The 17,666-nt window shown below is 42.2% G+C and overlaps 1 protein-coding gene across 1 annotated transcript in view; it reads left to right on the plus strand.

Annotated features, from left to right (window-relative positions):
* ATP10B (ATPase phospholipid transporting 10B (putative)) overlaps nucleotides 1-17,666 on the plus strand; it is a 483,468-nt gene that overhangs the window by 397,775 nt on the left and 68,027 nt on the right. Inside the window, exons 8-10 of the mRNA XM_044281032.1 lie at nucleotides 2,038-2,120; nucleotides 6,170-6,276; nucleotides 16,512-16,643. Of these exons, the coding sequence (XP_044136967.1) occupies nucleotides 2,038-2,120; nucleotides 6,170-6,276; nucleotides 16,512-16,643 (322 nt within the window). The remainder of the gene's footprint in view (nucleotides 1-2,037; nucleotides 2,121-6,169; nucleotides 6,277-16,511; nucleotides 16,644-17,666) is intronic.

The raw sequence follows: 17,666 nt of genomic DNA on the forward strand, positions 1-17,666 counted from the left end.
CCAATACATGTTACTGGTTTATTCACAGACACTGTATGTGTGTGTGTGTATGTTTTTATATATATATATATATATATATATATATATAATAAGCCAGTAATATGTATTATCTTTCTAAGTATAGAAATCAACTCAATATCATAAGGCTGTATCATGGAGGTAAGTCGTCATCCTTTTATGTAGATGTCCCAGGTTCAACTGCCAGGAGAGGGACTCTTCAGTTATTTTATTTTTCCCTCAGCAGTAATGGTGGACATTACACAGCAGTTTAGATGCAAATCCAGCAGTGAAGTTAAACAGTAGTTCAATGACATGCCAGCAGCAGTCTGTCTGTGTCTTGGCCTGTCTGCAGCAGCCCCTCCATGTTCCTCCTTCTTCTCCCATCTCCATAGACTTTAATGTAATCCTTCAGTGAGCAAGCAGCTGGTCTTCACTGAAGACCAATCTCAGCAATGTATTGGGAGTTAATGAAGTGGAGAGGGAACAGGAGAAATGTTTTACGGGAAAGCATCTTTCTCTAATAAGATATATTTTGGAATATATTCACTTGTACTATTAATTTATGAAAATAGTTAGATGACTTACTCTTTTAAAGGGGTTATCTAAAGCTGTAAACCCACCCCCTCCCCAACCCCAGACAAAACTTACCTGTTCCCGTATGCCTATTTCCTTCCTGATTCCTCCATGCCGTGCCCGTCATGCAGATCACAACATCCGGCGACGGGGGGTGCAACCAATAGCAGGCTGTGACTTGACCCGCCACCCTTCGGGTGATGGTGGCAGGTCACCATCGTGGTCTGCTATTGGCTGCACCCCCGTCACCGGATGTTGTGATCTGCATGACTGGGAGATGCAGCAACGGCTGAGGAGGCATCCTGGAGGACACAGGTGTCAGGGACCAGGTAAGTATGGTCTGTATGAGGGGCCCGGGCATTCTGGGGGGTGGGGGTTTACAGCTTTTGATAACCTCTTTAAGTGAGGAAAAATTTTCAACTGGTGGCCTCTCTGCTGCCTTCAGACCTGAAGTTGAAGCATGACACTACCTCGACTAAACCTTTTCTGCACAGGTCTTGGAATTTGAAATCAGATACAATATTGCAACAATTTCCTCCAAGATTCTAGAATCATTGTCTATACAATTACCTGAATGTTTGTATTTACTATATATATAATATGTGTTGATGTAGCTATGTTTTTTTTACGTTCAGTGCCAGCTGTGGGTTAAAAATAATAAAAAGCTTCAGAGGCCGAAATCATCTTATCAGGATAAAAACAGTTTGTTGAAATTTGAATTGCACACTTGATCAAATGTGTATTCGGTGGTCAGCTGTCTCCCAAACCTTTCAAAGGTGGCAGGATCACCACTCAGCTCTGGAAATTTCGTTTTGAAAGACTATAAACTCAACCTGTGATTTTTTTTATTTTTTTTTTCCTTGGCAGCAGATATCCAGTGTCTATAAGGACCCAAAAGTAATATATTGTCAGTGGTTAGCACTGAACTAGAGGTACTGTATCTAGTAACTCCAAACAAGCCGGCTGCTGCCAGCCAAGGTGTGCACCGCACGGCCTCAAATTTACAAACTCCTATAAATGCACAACACGCCAGCGGTGATGTTTATACAAAATATTTTATTAAACATATATGCAAAAAGTACAATACATAATAAAACTCAGAAGGGAATGCAGACAAGTGTGGATGAACAGTACCCCCTATGACCAGTATGTATATCCATACATGCTTGTAACAAATTGCCCCTGTCAATGTGATACAAGGACCCCCGCAAAGCTGCTGCAGAGAATGATGATGAATCACATCAGAAAATCATGCTGGATGTATCAGAAATTCTATCAGTCAGCATAGAAAATATGTAAACCTACACCAAAAGGGGGTCACCACAGTGACAATATACTGTATCTACCCACAAAAAACTAACACCCATTGCCAACTTTAGTCTGAAAGACCATATAATGCTATGGCCACACTACTTCTAAATATTGATCTTCACAAATTTAATGTTTCTTAATTTTTTATTCTAGGAATCTTTTGATCCCGAGTCCTTTAAATATACTATTGTATGTGAGAAGCCAAATAACAATCTCAGCAAATTCAAAGGTTATATGTGAGTATTTGACATATGCCTGTTTTGAAATGTTACGCAAATACAAGTTTCTATTGTTCACCTTTACATGTACTCGTTTGGCCCATTGGTTGAAAGTTGAGTTTCACTCAGGGAGACAATACACAAAATGAGGAAGTGACTGATATTTGATTCTTTTATATTCCTTATCCTTAACCGTGCATGCATTGAAAACCTCCACCCTATTGTTCATCTATATAAATAGAGAGCCTTTATTATAATTTACATTTAGTGCCCACCACCATCTTTGACCAAGCACATTATGAGTGGGAGGCATGGGACTTTTCGAGAACTGTGTGTCGACTAGGTGAACCACAGATGCTGAGTCTTTGAAAAGACTCCTTTTGGTGGATTATTATTATGATTTATTATTAAAGTGGCTTTCATTCAATGGTGCTGTACATATGAAAAGGGGTATACATAGATACTACTAAACAAATGCAATAAGCATGAACAAGACGAGTTACAAACTGGTACAGAAGGAAATAGGACCCTGCCTGCGAGGGCTCACAAGCTACAGGGTATGGGAGAAGGACACAGTAGGTGAGGGTAAAGCTAGTCATAGGGTTATAGCAGCATCAGGGTCAATGTAGGTTGTAGGGCTTGTCTGTGCGGTTTGAAAGACTGAATCAAAGGTTACTCCAAGGCAATGGACTTGGTTTACCGGGGAGATTGCGCAGCCATCGATCGTGATAGATAGGTCTGTTAGGGGGGATTGAGTGAGATGAAGAAAAGAAGATAAATTCTGTTTCATCCATGTTGAGTTTTAGAAAGCGAGAGAAGAAGGAGGTTATAGAAGATGGGCATTGTGGGATTGTGGATAGTATGGTGGTGATGAGTTTGCTACACTTGTGGGTGAATGTCCTGTGCATTTTGTCTACTGCCTGAATAAAAGACAAAGTTTTAGCTACCAAAATCAAAGCATCAAAGTATGGTGGTGATATCTGGACAAGAGAGGTAAATTTGCATGTCATCAGCATAAAAGTGATACCAAAATCCATCTGACTCTATGAGCTGTCGCGGGCCAAAGGTGTAGATTAAGAACAGCAGGGGTCCTAAGATAGAGCCTTGAGGTACACCAGCAGAGTGGGAATGTGAAGAAGAGGTGGTGTCAGAGAGACTAAATGTTCAATCTTTGAGGTATGATGTGATCCAGGAGAGGTCTAAGTTCGTGATGCCAAGAGACGAGAGTTTGTAACAGAAGGGAGTGCTCAACAGTGTCAAAGGCAGAGGACAGGTCAAGGAGAAGGAGGACAAATTAATGTTGTTTGGCTTTGTCAATGATTAGGTCGTTGGTGACTTTGGTAAGGGCAGTTTCAGTTGAGTGGTGGAGTCAGAAGCCATATTGTAGCTGTTCAAAGAGGGAGCAGGACAGTTGAAGCTGAACAAGTTGTTGAGGTATATGGGAGAAGTGATATGGGGCGATAACTAGACAAAGAAGGTGGGTCAAGGGAATACTTTTTGAGGATACTGTAGGTGCCATGGTAGCATGTTTAAAACCAGAGGGGAAGACTCCGGTGGTTAGTGATAGTTTGAAGAGATGAGTTAGGGCAGGGATAAAAACTGTAGTGAGGTTGGGGATTAGGTGGAATAGGATTGGGTCTAGTGCACGGGTGGTGAGATGTGATCTGGAGAGTAGGGTGGAAAGGTTTTCCTATCTAATGGTGGAGAAGCATGTTTTGGGGGAAGAGGACTGAGTAGTTGTGTAGAGGGGCAGTAGGGACTATGCACTAAAGCTTTCTCTGATGTTGTCAATATTTTGTTTAACGTATGTGGCAAAGTCCTCAGCTGAGATGAGAGGTGAAGGTGGCAATACCAGGGGGCGGAGAAGAGAGTTAAAGGTGTTAAAAAGTTGTTTTAGGATTGTGAGACAGGGAAGATATGAGCGATGTGAAGTAGGCCTGTTTTGCAGCAGCAAGTGAGGACTTGAGAATTAGGAGGAATTGTTTGTATGTGGTAAAGTGCTCCTTAGAATGGGATTTCTTCCATTGCCACTTTGCAGCCTTGGAATTTTGTCTTGATGTGTTGGCACCCACTAGTTAAAGAGCCTCTGTCAGCATTATCAATCAACATCAGTCTCTTTACTTTCTCTTCCGGACTCCCTGTGATGCATCCGGTGAAGAAGAGCGGCAGCCTGGTTACTCTCCTGGTTGGGAGATACTTTGCTTTTAACTAGTGTTGTGCCTGCTCTGCACAACACCATTTGGTAAGGTACACCTAGCAACATTATCTCCCTAAGGCCCTGCAGTTTTCACACTAGGGAACACCTCTTTGTGTTTTATTTGACAGGTTCAAATACCTGGAGACATTTTTTTTTCTTCAGTTATTTTGTTTCTCCCTCATTTAACCCATAATAAAAATCTATAGTCTTACTATATTGAGAGGTTTTATATCCTTGGCTAATGCATGTTGCTGGTTTATTCATAGGCACAGTATATGATTATAAAGACACCAGTAATTTGTATTAGCTTTCTAAGCATAGAAAACCTATATTCTCAATAAAGTCAAGCTATAGCCTTTTATTATGCGTTAAATGAGGGACAGAAGAAAAAAAGTCTCTCCTCGTATTTGAACCTTGGACATCTACATGGAAGGCAGTCCACTTACCTCCAGGTTACAACCTTATCACATTGAGAAGAGTGTTTTTTTATGCTTAGAAAGCTAACACATATTTCTGGTTTCTTTATAATCATATGTTCTGCTTGTGAATAAACCAGTAATATGTGTTAGCTTTCTAATCATAAAAATCCTCTATTCTCAACATGGTAAGTTTATTATAAGTGGTGTATGTGATATGCACATGCTATGACACAGCTCTGCCTACAGCATTCTGATGTCTATAGCCCTCTTAGTCCAGGGTAGGGGGGAGTGTGCAATGTATGTTATAGAAGCAGTGCTCCAAGTTGCTTATTTGCATATGAATAAAAATTCTGATATCTCTGCACCTGTTTAACATACAGGCAAAGACTGTGTGTCTTCCTTCTACCTTTTTAATACCATGCCAGGTACCGATTATTGATTTTCTCTCTCCCTGATGCCACATGCAATGAGAAAGCAATACAATGTTACAGCTATGTCAAAGGGCATGTTTAAAAAATCTATTAGCCTCTTTGCTTTAAAAGTAAAGCACAACAAAAATCAGGGAAAAGACATTAGGTTATTGACAGAAACTTAAAAACAACAGTAAATTTAAACATCGGCAATAAAATTGGACCACAGAAAAAAAAAAACTCACTATGTCCCTCTGCTCCAGAGCTGAGGCTTATGTCCCCTCTGTTGCAGCAGGTCCCCATTGACCTGGATTGCTTCAATGTATCTAATTGTATTATTACTATTATTTTAATATTTAGTGTGGTTGATGTTGTTAGAGAACATCAAGATTCTTTGTCTCTCAACTCACGTTCCTTTTAAATTCCCAAAACAGGCATGTCTGCTGTGTTCATACTGTCTCTTGCTGTACACATGTGTTACTTAAAGAAGATCTTTCAGCATGATCAACCCTATTAAACCAGCCATATTGCCTAGTAGATCATGCTAAGTAAAATGATACCTTTATTTTTCTGTAGGTTTCCCTGCAACAGAGATATCTTAATTTTTATATGTATTAAAATGAGCAATTTTGAGCACCATGGGGCTGGCCTGAGCCCTTTATGTGCCACTTACACAGCACCCCAGTGCTCTGCTGTTACCTCCCTTCCCTTTGATTTACAGGCATCGACATACAGCAGTCGAGCCATGGAACAAAGCGGTCATGTGAAGCTTCCAGTCCACAAATCATATACATGTGAATTATCTGAATTCTGAGTTAATTTTCCCCCTGTATCGCCAATGTGTAAATGTCTGCTGATTACAGAGTTCTGTGCACTCATTCTTGCCTCGACTTGACTCAGTGAGGCAACAGCGGATACATTGCTTCCCAAGCTCATCCGCTTCACTGTGCAAGCGCCAAGTCTCTGAGCTGACTCTGGGCAGGCACAAAATGCTGACAGATGCTCTTAAAGTTTGATATACTTATGTCTATTTATTTGCAGGGATTTGACTAATGGACAACGCACAGGATTTGGCACAGAAAGTCTTCTTCTTCGTGGATGTACAGTCCGAAATACAGAGGAAGCCATTGGAGTTGTTGTCTATGCAGGTGGTTAAACTTTTAACAGCTTATTTTTTTTACCCATTTATTAGTAAAAGTCAGTTGTTACCACAAAATCATTAAGCCCAAATTCCAGGAAAAGAAAATATGCGCTTAAGGCTACTTTCACACTAGCGTTCGGGTGTCCGCTCGTGAGCTCCGTTTGAAGGGGCTCACGAGCGGACCCGAACGCAGCCGTCCAGCCCTGATGCAGTCTGAATGGAGCGGATCCGCTCAGACTGCATCAGTCTGGCGGCGTTCAGCCTCCGCTCCGCTCGCCTCCGCACGGACAGGCGGACAGCTGAACGCTGCTTGCAGCGTTCGGGTGTCCGCCTGGCCGTGCGGATCCGTGCGGATCCGTCCAGACCCGTCCAGACTTACAATGTAAGTCAATGGGGACGGATCCGTTTGAAGATGCCACAATGTGGCTCAATCTTCAAGCGGATCCGTCCCCCATTGACTTTACATTGAAAGTCTGGACGGATCCGTCCGAGGCTATTTTCACACTTAGCTTTTTTTTTGCCATTTTAATGCAGACGGATCCGTTCTGAACGGAGCCTCCGTCTGCATTATTATGAGCGGATCCGTTCAGAACGGATCCGCCCGAACGCTAGTGTGAAAGTAGCCTAATACATTTCCTGTAGTTTGACCTTGCAATTGCAATTATCAACTATTGTAAGTACGGGCACAGTGAGTCACTTACTGAAATTCCTCATTTCACCACCCTTCCCACAGACAAACACTTCCTCGTGTTTGGTTTATTTCTTTTTTTTATGCATTATTGTATAAATATTCCAGACATATACTTGTATAAACTCCAGTTATGTCAGTGGTGGAATAATTGTGTAATATGTTAGTGAGAGGCACTAAGTTTACAAAAAAATGCAATACATACCGTAATAGAATTTGGCACGTGTTGCCCATTAAAAATCACTCCTTGTTTGCATTGGATTTATTAAAGGTTTTTCCATCCAAGTCGCTTTTTATTTACACTGTGCTGATAATGTGCTTGTACAGTACCTGTGGATACTGTAGGTGAACCTGTCTTTTGGAAAATCGGTCGCCATCCAGACTTATCTTTTCTACCACCTGTAAACAGAACAATTGCCATACTACAGGATATGTAAAAACAAAGCAAAAAATCCCATCAGTTCAAAATGTGCTCAGTAAGTTTTTTAAATGTCAGGATAGGCTCATTTTATTAAAGGGCTCTCCGGGGCTTTACCTACATTCTCGGTTTCATTTAACCTGTGCAAGGAAGAGAGTTTCAGGAGTATTTACCATCCTGTCATGCTGTGACTACATGTGCGCCCACCTAGCTGAGGGCTCTTCTGCTGAAGTTCCGACCAGATGTGCACCTGGTGGCATGACAGGCAGGTTAGCTGAAACAGAGATTATAAGTAAAGACCCAGAGAACCCTTTTAAGGCATTTGTACCATACACGAACTGAAACTGTGGTGCCCACAAATGCATGCCCACCTGTGGTCCTGATGAGAAGGTCAAAAGTGAGCACTATTTCTCTTTCTTAAAGGGATTCTGTCACCTGGATTTTAGTGACAGAGCTTTTAACATCATTACATAAGTCTGCTCGTTTTGTATTAAAATATACTAGTATTACTACCCTAAGTGTTGTCCTTTGTCTAGAAAATCGCTTTGGTAATTACCCGAGTAAGGTGCCCAAGGGGCTGTCCTTCGGGCCGTTGGTGCCCAACCGCGCCCCTTCTCCTGCAGCCCAGCACCGCCCCACTGCTAATTTTCTTCATGCCTCATTGCCGGTTGGGCGCATGTGCAGTGCGTCCTGTGAGGCCGATTCCAGGCGCTGACATGTATCCACGGGATGCGTTCGCTGAGCTAAACTCGCGCATGCGCTGTGGGTACAGATGTTGGCGCCTGGAATCGGCCTCACAGGACGCACTGCACATGCACCAGCCGGCAATGAGGAGTGAATAATCTAGCAGTGGGGCGGTGCTGGGCTTCAGGAGAAGAGGGTGTTGCCCATTCATTACGTAATTAACATATTAATAAAAGCGATTTTCTAGACAAAGGACAGGGTAGTAATACTAGTATATTTTAATACAAAACGAGCAGACTGATGTGATGTTAAAAGCTCTGTCACTAAAATCCAGGTGACAGAATCCCTTTAATTTCAGGGCTGCAGGGGAAGCATGTCATATGACCCTTACTGGTTTGCTGAATGGTTAATGGAACTCAAAAAGGGAGGGGGGGGGGGGGCTATGTGGCAAGTTTTTCCTAGCCTCTCATGGGCACTTCATGGCACTGTTTGGGATCTAAAGATATGAAAAATAGAATGATCAGCTCAGCCATTACCATGAACTTTTTAATGCAGTGCTCAGAACTGCAGGCCTGGTTCCCAGGTATCAATATATACAAAGTTCCAGGGATTTGGCACTCCAAGTTTATTATCTCTTAGGACACATAACAAAATTAAAATGCAATTGCCTATGAGTTTCACGTGCACAAAACTTTCACCAGATCAGACAGTATTTATCCTTCTTTTACATTTTTATTTTATTGTTTAGTTTTCCAGCTCAGATAGAAAATCTGATCCTTCAATTCACAGCATAGACCTTTTCTGAGGTTAGATTTAGCATTGCTTTACATTACAGCACCATGGGGTCTTGAAATGTGATATATCCAGATCAGTGCAGTAAATTCAGTCTGTTCTATGCAAGCCACGTTTCCTTTCTGAATAGATTCAATGTGCATTCATTATCTAATAATTATTATTTTTTTTCTAACCAAGTATTATCGCCTTCTCATGTATTTCGGCCTGCTCAGTGGTTGATATCATTATTTCATACTCGCCATCAGTGTCCATAGTACTCATTTTTGCTGTAGGCAAGCAGCTAAATGGATTTCCAGGGCCAAGTGAAAATGGTTCATGCCTGAAATTAGAGTTAGATAAATTAAGCGGGATACACCTTGCTGAGATCAAGCAGAGGGCAGCGTATATGCAGTAATGATCACATTTAGTCCACTTGATGAAACACTGCAGCAATGTCCAGCTGCTTGCTTCAACACTTAAGACTCTGGAGGTCATGTCTTTTTCCAGCTCGCTTATCCATTGCCTATTAATGCATGAACCAATTATAAGAATGAAAAATGTTAGCTTTAAATTTTTATTTTTAGCACCATTTTGCAAAATGTAATTTTGTCTCAAGCTTTATTAATCAATAAACTAGTAATGGTTATACATCTGTGAGAAGTGTGCCACTATTCACACTGGAAAAACATTGTGAGGAGTCAGCCTAAGTAGGGGAAACAGCTAAAATAAGTGTCTAGCTCTCCTGACTCTTTCTTGGCCCAGGACTACAGATTTTTTAATGACTCGTTTTTAGCTACTTATTCTATGTAGTCACTGGATTGCTTCCCCGATTCAGAAATTGCCATGCAGGGGCCTTAAGCTGGCCATACACATTAGTCTTTTGTTGGCCGAACCTGCCGAGAACAGCGGGTTCAGCTGACACACTGTGTGTGGGGAGCTCCCGCCTCTCCCCTGACATTATCTGTGGGGAGCCCCCGCCTCTCCCCTGACATCATCTGTGGGAAGCTCCCGTCTCTCCCCTGACATCATCTGTGGGGAGCTCCCGCCTCTTCCCTGACATCATCTGTGGGGGAGATAAGCTGCCACCAGAAGTGTTTGGCTATGAATTTCTCCTCTTTCCCCATAGAATACACATACATGTTCAGCCGAGCCAACCATGTATGTGTATATTGAAGTTGGGAGGGAATCGGGAGAGAGAGCTGTCGGCAGAATGTTTGTTCACCCGACTATTGAATGTGTATGGGCAGCTTCAGGGAGATAGCACTACCATATTTCTAAGAAATAATGTTTTCCCTCTTTCCATAGGGTCAAGGAGGTATGTCAGTGGGCTAATAGAATTGTGGAGTACAGTATGTGGCAACTTATTTCTCAGCCTCCTGTTCAACACTTAGTCATTTATGTGCGTTGGCCCCATGTTAGAAAAGCTGGAATAGGATCCATTCTGGTGAGAGGTTCCCGTTAAGCCTGTGTGAGCGAGACTGCTTATTTTGCGTTGTGTTTGCGATTTAAACACTTATTATGATGACTAATAATTATGACAAATTGATAATTATAATAGTGTGTCAGAAATGAGGCATACCTCTGTATTCTGAATGTCAGGTGTTTGAAGACTTCATCACAGGGACAGCTTGTCACATGGAATAACTTTACCCTGTCTGTCGATTGTTAATGCTTTAGCAGAATCTGCCTTAGTGAAATATTATTTTATTGCATCTACTCAGCATTAATTATGACTTTTGGAATTAAAGAGATGATAGAAGAGCAGGATTTGAGAAATTGGCAAGTGTCTGGTATTGCATTTAAACCCATTTTTTTTAAGTAAGGCTGAGAGGCAGGTGAGCTGCTATTCCAGACACAACCCAAGCACAAGAGTGGCGCTGTTTCTGGAAACCCATGTTTTTTAATCCCATACAACCTCTTTAATTACTTGGAGCCTCTACTACTCTTACTGCAACCATTTTTATACATGGAACCTGTGTGTATACATATGGAGGAACTGTTCACATGTTTTTGGTTTATAAGGGAAATACAGTACCCCTAATAAGCAATTATCATTCTTTATCATTAAAGCGCCATTCATTCCATGGCGCTGTACATATGATAAGAGATATACATACATAATACAGTTTATTGCACTAAAGCATAAATAAGACGAGTTATGGTATGAGAGAAAGACACAGTAGGTGAGGGTGAAGCTGGTCATGGCGGTATAGAGGCAGCAGGGTCACTGGTTGTAGGCTTGTCTGAAGAGGTGGGTTTTCAGGTTTCTTTTGAAAGTTTCCAGGGTAGGTGAGTCTGATATGTTGGGGTAGCAAGTTCCAGAGTATGGGGGATGCACAAGAGAAATCTTGGAGGCGATTGTGGAAAGAGGCGATAGGAGAGGAGAGAAGTAGGTCTTGTGAGGATCAGAGATTACGTGTGAGGATGTATCGGGAAAGTAGCTCAGAGATGTATGTTGTGGACAGCCTTGAATGTATTTGTTAGTATTTTGAACTGAATTCACTGAGAAATGGGGAGCTAGTGAAAAGATTGGCAGAGGAGTAACAGGATGAGAGATGTATAAGTCAGGCAGCAGAGTTGAGGATAGATTGGATAGGTGTAAGAGTGCTAGATGGAAGGCCACAGATAAGAATGTTGCAGTAGTCTAGGCGGGAGATGATGAGGGCATGTACAAGCATTGTCACAGACTCAAAGTTGAGGAAAGCGCGGATGCGGGAGATGTCTTTGAGTTGGAGGCGGCAGGTGGTGGAAAGGGCTTGGATGTGTGGTCAGAAAGAAAGGGCAGAATCCAAGGTCACTCCAAAGCAGTGGACTTGTTTGACCAGGGAGAGTGTGCAGTCATTGATCTGTTGGGGGGGTTAAGCAAGATGGGGGGAAAGATGATGAATTCTGTTTTATTCATGTTATGTTTTAGAAAGCGAGAGGAGGATATGGGAGATGGGCATTGTGGGATTCTGGATAGTAAGGTGGTGATGTCTGGACCAGAGAGGTAGATTTGTGTGTAGTCAGCATAAAAGTGATACTGAAAGCCATGGAACTATATGAGCTGTCCCAGGGCAAAAGTGTAGATAGAGAAGAGCAGGGGTCCTAGGACAGAGCCTTCCGGGACACCAACAGAGAGGGAATGAGACGAGGTGGTGTGAGAATGAGACGCTAAATGTCCGGTCTGTGAGGTAAGATGTGATCCAGGAGAGGGCCAGGTCAGTGATGCCAAGAGATGAGAGAGTTTGTAACAGAAGGGAGTGGTTGACAGTGTCAAAAGCAGAGGACAGGTCAAGGAGAATAAGGACAGAGTGTTTTTTAGTTTTGGCTGTTAGCAGGTCATTGGTGACTTTGGTAAGGGCAGTTTCAGTCGAGTGGTGGGGTCGGAAGCCAGAGTGTGGCTGGTCAAAGAGGGAGTAGGAGGAGAGGTGAGAGGACGGTTCAAAATGGACATGTTGCTCAACTAGCTTTGAGGCATATGGAAGAAGTGATATGGGGTGATAACTGGACAAAGGAGATGGGTCAACTGAAGGCTTTTTGAGGATGGGTGTAATGGTAGCATATTTAAAACCAGAAGGGAACAAACCAGAGGTTAGTGATAGGTTGAAGAGATGAGTTAGGGCTGGGATAAACACTGTGGTGAGGTTAGGGATGAGGTGGGATGGGATTTGGTCGAGTGCACAGGTGGACAGGTGGTGAGATGTGAACTGGAGAGTAGGGTGGAAAGTTTTTCTTCTGTAATGGTGGAGAAGCAGGTTTTGGAAAAAGAGGACTGAGTAGTTGTGTAAGTGTAGGGGAGCTGTGGGGACTGAAGCTTTCGCTGACGATCTTTTGTTTGAAGTATGTGGCAAAGTCCTCAGCTAAGATGAGAGGTAAGGGTGGGGGCACTGGGGGATGGAGAAGGGAGTTGAAAGTGTTAAAACGTTGTTTAGGGTTGTGGGACAGGGAAGATATGAGAAGTAGGCCTGTTTTGCATCAGCAAGTGAGGATTTGAAAATGCGGAGGGATTGCTTGTATGTGTTTGAAGTGATCCTTCGAATGGGATTTCTTCCATCGCCGCTCAGCAGCCCTGGCAGCTTGTCTGAGTTTTTTGGTCAGGTTAGTGTGCCAGGGTTGTTTGCTGATTTTTAGGGTTTTGTTGTGTGTGAGGGGGCAGCAGGGTCCATAGCTGTACTTATTGTGGTGTTATACAGAGTGGTGGCAGCATCTGGGTCTTGGGGGGGAAGAAATGGTAGAGTGTGGCAGAAGAGAGTTAGAAAGCAAGCAAAAGTCGAGATGTTTAAGGAGGTTCCTGCTAGGGGGGGTGTTAGTGTGTGAAGAAAAGGTGAGTAGGTTGTGGTCGGATAGGAGGAGAGGCGAATTAGAAAGTTTAGATAGGGAGCAGAGGCGGGTAAAGATCAGATCCAGAGTGTGACCATCTCTTTCTCTGTGGGTGGGAGTGGAGGACCACTGTGAGAGGCCGAAGAAGGAAAAGAGTGTTAGAAGCTTGAAGGGGGTAAGTGGCAATGGGGATGTTGAAGTCACTCATGATGATAGTGGGGATTTCGTCAGTAAGAAAGTGTTGGAGCCAGGTGTTAAAGTGGTCAATAAAGATGGTGGCTAGGTCTGGGGGGCTGTAAATTACAGCTACTTGGAGGTTGGAGGGACCGTAGATGCGAACAGAGTGTATTTCAAATGAAATGAGCGTAATGTGTGTGAGTGAAATGAAATCCACTATAAGAGAGTTCAGCAGGGGAGGCAGTGTCAGAGGGTGTCAGCCATGTTTCTGTGAGACCCAGTAAGGAACGTTTTTGAGAGATGAAGAGGTCATGAATGTAGGACTGTTTGTTACAGACAGAGCGAGCGTTCAATAATGCTCCTGTAAGAGAGACCAAAGGAGCAGGGTTAAGAGGAATAGTTTTTATGTTTAAGGGGTTGCAGAAATTTGTAGAACGAGATTGGTAGTGGGAGGTAGAGGTCAGGGACGGTTTTAGACAAAGTGTGACCCTGGGTAAAATTGAAAGTGGGGCCCCAAATCCTGAAATATTGGACCAGAAGTCTGACAGGACTTTGTAGGCACAGACAGCGGTTGCCACCACAGCAACTGATTGCAGAATGCCTTTCCGATCCTGCAGCCTCTTTGGGTATGTTCACACACACACTACGTTCTGTGCTTAAAAAAACCTAATGCAGAATCTGCATCGGGTTTTTTTTATGTGTTTTTTTCTGATGCATTTTATAACACACTTTTTGATGCAGTTTTGGATTTTTAATGCCCAATTTCAAAGGGAATTCTGGACATGGAACCCGCATTAAGAATGGCCAGGGCACTTCTTTTTTTATGGGGCAGTTTATAAAACCACATGCAGAAAAAAGGGGTGTCCCATCTGGGTCTCTGAAGTGAAGGGAGAGCACAATGTGTATGCATGGTCATCCTCCATTATGCTAAGGGGGGGGGCCTGGATTTGGAGAGATATCACAAGCAATAAGGAGAAAGTTTTAGTAGGTGGGAGTAGGAGAGGGAATGAGGTGGCTGTGTGTGTTTGGGAAGGAAGTGTTTTTTGATGCCAAACAACAGGTTTGTGAAAGTGGTCAGATGAAAAGGTAGCATGTGGGGAGAGATAAATAGTTCCTTGCTGGGTGAATGGATGTGGGGATATTTCAGGAGGTTTTGTAAAAGTGTTAAGAGTAAGATGTAAAATTAAAACATTGTTTGCATTAACTATGTGTGTAATTACCTTTGGTGCCCTTCTGGTTTACATTCTGGTATAATTCGAGTTGCACTTGAAAGATGTTACATTGAAAAGACCAAAGTCTGAAAGACCTAAGGACTTAGATTTATACCACTCAGTGTTCAAATCAGGTGTGACCAAGAGGGGAAGGGGGCTACATCTGGCCTAATCAAGGGAGGACCTGTTACAGTGAAATTGTCAATGTAAACAAATACTCAATAAATCCAGCAGGGAAAGAGACATTACAGTTCCTACAGACATACCAGAAGGAAAGATGAGAGGTGTGGACAATATCAGACTCTGGAAAAGTTAGGTGCAGCAGTTGGCTTCAATGTAGACATGCCTGGAGAGTAGAGAATTGGGTGATGGTCAGTAGGCAGTGATTCTATATCCATAATATTACATTGTGGTATAATTCGGTATGTGCACTTAAAGAGTTGCACTTGAAAGATGTTGCTTTGAAAATAAGCAATAAAACATGTCCTCTTTAACTTTTCCACATTCTAAGGATTTATATTGCAGAGCTGGTTATTGTATAGGGCGGGAGGAGCTGAGTAGATTGATATTAATATTGATATATATATATATATATATATATATATCTCAATCAATCATGCATACATTTTTGTGGGAAAAGCAAAACAGGAAAACTTGTATTTCATTCATTTAATTTCTTGAAAAAATACTAAAAGTCCATATAAAGTCCTGAGAAAGTGTCTGGCAGCAGCTAATCTCTAGGAGAACAAAAGGATCAGGCGAAAATATTCATTTCATCCCATCCTTGTCTCCCCAACATCATCTGTCAGGGTAGAGTCAGGAGCTCCCCACACACATTAGTGTTGGCGGAACTCGGCGACAAAAGACTAATGTGTATGGCCACCATTATTCATGGCCTGTTTTCTTGTGACCTCTCTAGACCTCTCTGTTAAAAAAAAAATCAACCACCTAACCTGATTTATTACCACAATTAAAAACAAATGATTCATTAATGGGAGTTGCCATGTTTGATACCACTATTCACATTATTCACAAGTCAGTATAACCATATTTGATTAGTGCATGAGATCATACCTTGCGGCTCCCTAGACTGTAACACAAAGATCCTTGATTTAAGAGTTTCCTAAGATGATCTCCTCCTCTCCTTGCTCTATACACCCTTTCTATACTAGATGCTTTTAAACTAACGAGAATGCCTGCATGTATTTCTTGAAAGTGAAAGCCTGGAGATTCTGGAAGTCTTTTCACCTTGGATAAGAGCTTTCGTATCCGTATTTTCTGTGGGTTGGTTGTACACCCCTTAGATTGCTTATTACAGGTAACACAAGTGGCTAGATACCATGCTTCCTGCAGATCAGACACCTAGTTCAGTGTGACAGGTTCCCTTTAAAGGGGTTATCTATTTTCAGTAACAAACTGACAACACTGGGGAAAAGCCTACACTAAAGAAAAGACCACTACCTGCCTCGTAGATTCAGCACCTCCACTCTGGTTATCCCAGCCAGGCTCTGTTTACCTGGCTGCAACGGTGATGTCATGTTGTCAACATGTGACTGCTGCAGCCAATCGCAGGCCTCAGCAGTCGCGTGTTGGAACTGTCAGTAAATTAAGTACAGAGACAGACAATCAAAATCAGTGGTTTCTTTTAAGAGTTCAGTTTTCCTCTGATTCTTAAAATGTGAAATGAATATGTAATTAGTTATAATTTTCATTTGTCTTCTCGCCATAATGTATGTAATAATTAAATATAATCTGGATTCTAGTCAAAAAAAAGAAAAACATCTAAAAAAAAAAACTGGGCTGCCAGGATGACATGCAAATCTCCCCATACAAGTTGTTCCATTGGGTCAAATGGTTAATTAAAGCTCTTGATTCTTCTTGATTGCTAAGAAAAAGCAGATGGCTACATGCTGAGAACGCTATGTAAAATGCATTCATATATAAAGATATCTATTAAAAATCCTGCTTCTTGTATCTTTTCCCCCAAGGGCATGAGACCAAGGCGATGCTGAACAACAGCGGTCCACGTTACAAGCGCAGCAAACTGGAAAGACGGATGAACATCAATGTATTCTTCTGTGTTGGCCTCCTTGTCGTCATGTGCCTCATTGGAGCTATAGGTTTATATTTTACAACCTTTTTATACCAAGTCTATATTTTGATCTTGTTCAATTTACTCATATCATTGTATATTTCCAATCTAAATGAATTCCTTAGGCAGATTATATATAGGTGAGCGCTGATCCTCTTCTTCTACTGCCATTGCAGATTATGGCACATGCATATGTGGCATCTCTTATGAAAGGCGAACTTGGGTAGAATCATACCCAACATATAATTAAAATACTGGTCTTGGGGGCTAGGTGAAATAAGTAGTGTCATGTGGTCCTCTCTTGGCTCTGCTGAAGAGAGCACGGTCACATATGATGAGGTATTTCCTCACCCCAGAAAGAACGTTGTGTGGCACCTCTAGTAGCAGCCAATCACTAGTCTCAGTATTGCACAGGAAAGGCAAGTGATTGACTGCATGTTACCTGTTGTCAGTGTGTTGTCACCTCTGCTGCTGGGAGAAACGGAACAGTGGGAAGGGATATGTCATGTAAGGAATCGTCTATTCTTTATTACAGGTCAATCCCCTGAGTTGTACAATTTTTTTATTTGGAACTAGATAAACCCTTTAAAGGGAACCTGTCACCGGGATTTTGTGTATAGAGCTGAGGACATGGGTTGCTAGATGGCCGCTAGCACATCCGCAATACCCAGTCCCCATAGCTCTGTGTGCTTTTATTGGGTAAAAAAACGATTTGATACATATGTAAATGAACCTGAGATGAGTCCTGTCCCTGATTCATCTCACATGCAGGACTCATCTCAGGTTAATTTGCATATGTATCAAATCGGTTTTTTTTACACAATAAAAGCACACAGAGCTATGGGGACTGGATATTGCGGATGTGCGGCCATCTAGCAACCCATGTCCTCGGCTCTATACACAAAATCCCAGTGACAGGTTCCCTTTAAGGTTAAATAAGAAAATAGAGTATCTTTCTTACCCCTAGATATAGCATTGCTGCAGGTTATCAGCTTATATAAGGATGAGCTTCAATACCATACAGAGTGCCACTGTTTCTTTAAAAAGCAGA

The sequence above is a fragment of the Bufo gargarizans genome, chromosome 2 (assembly GCF_014858855.1).
Source record: "Bufo gargarizans isolate SCDJY-AF-19 chromosome 2, ASM1485885v1, whole genome shotgun sequence".
Taxonomy (NCBI): domain Eukaryota; kingdom Metazoa; phylum Chordata; class Amphibia; order Anura; family Bufonidae; genus Bufo; species Bufo gargarizans.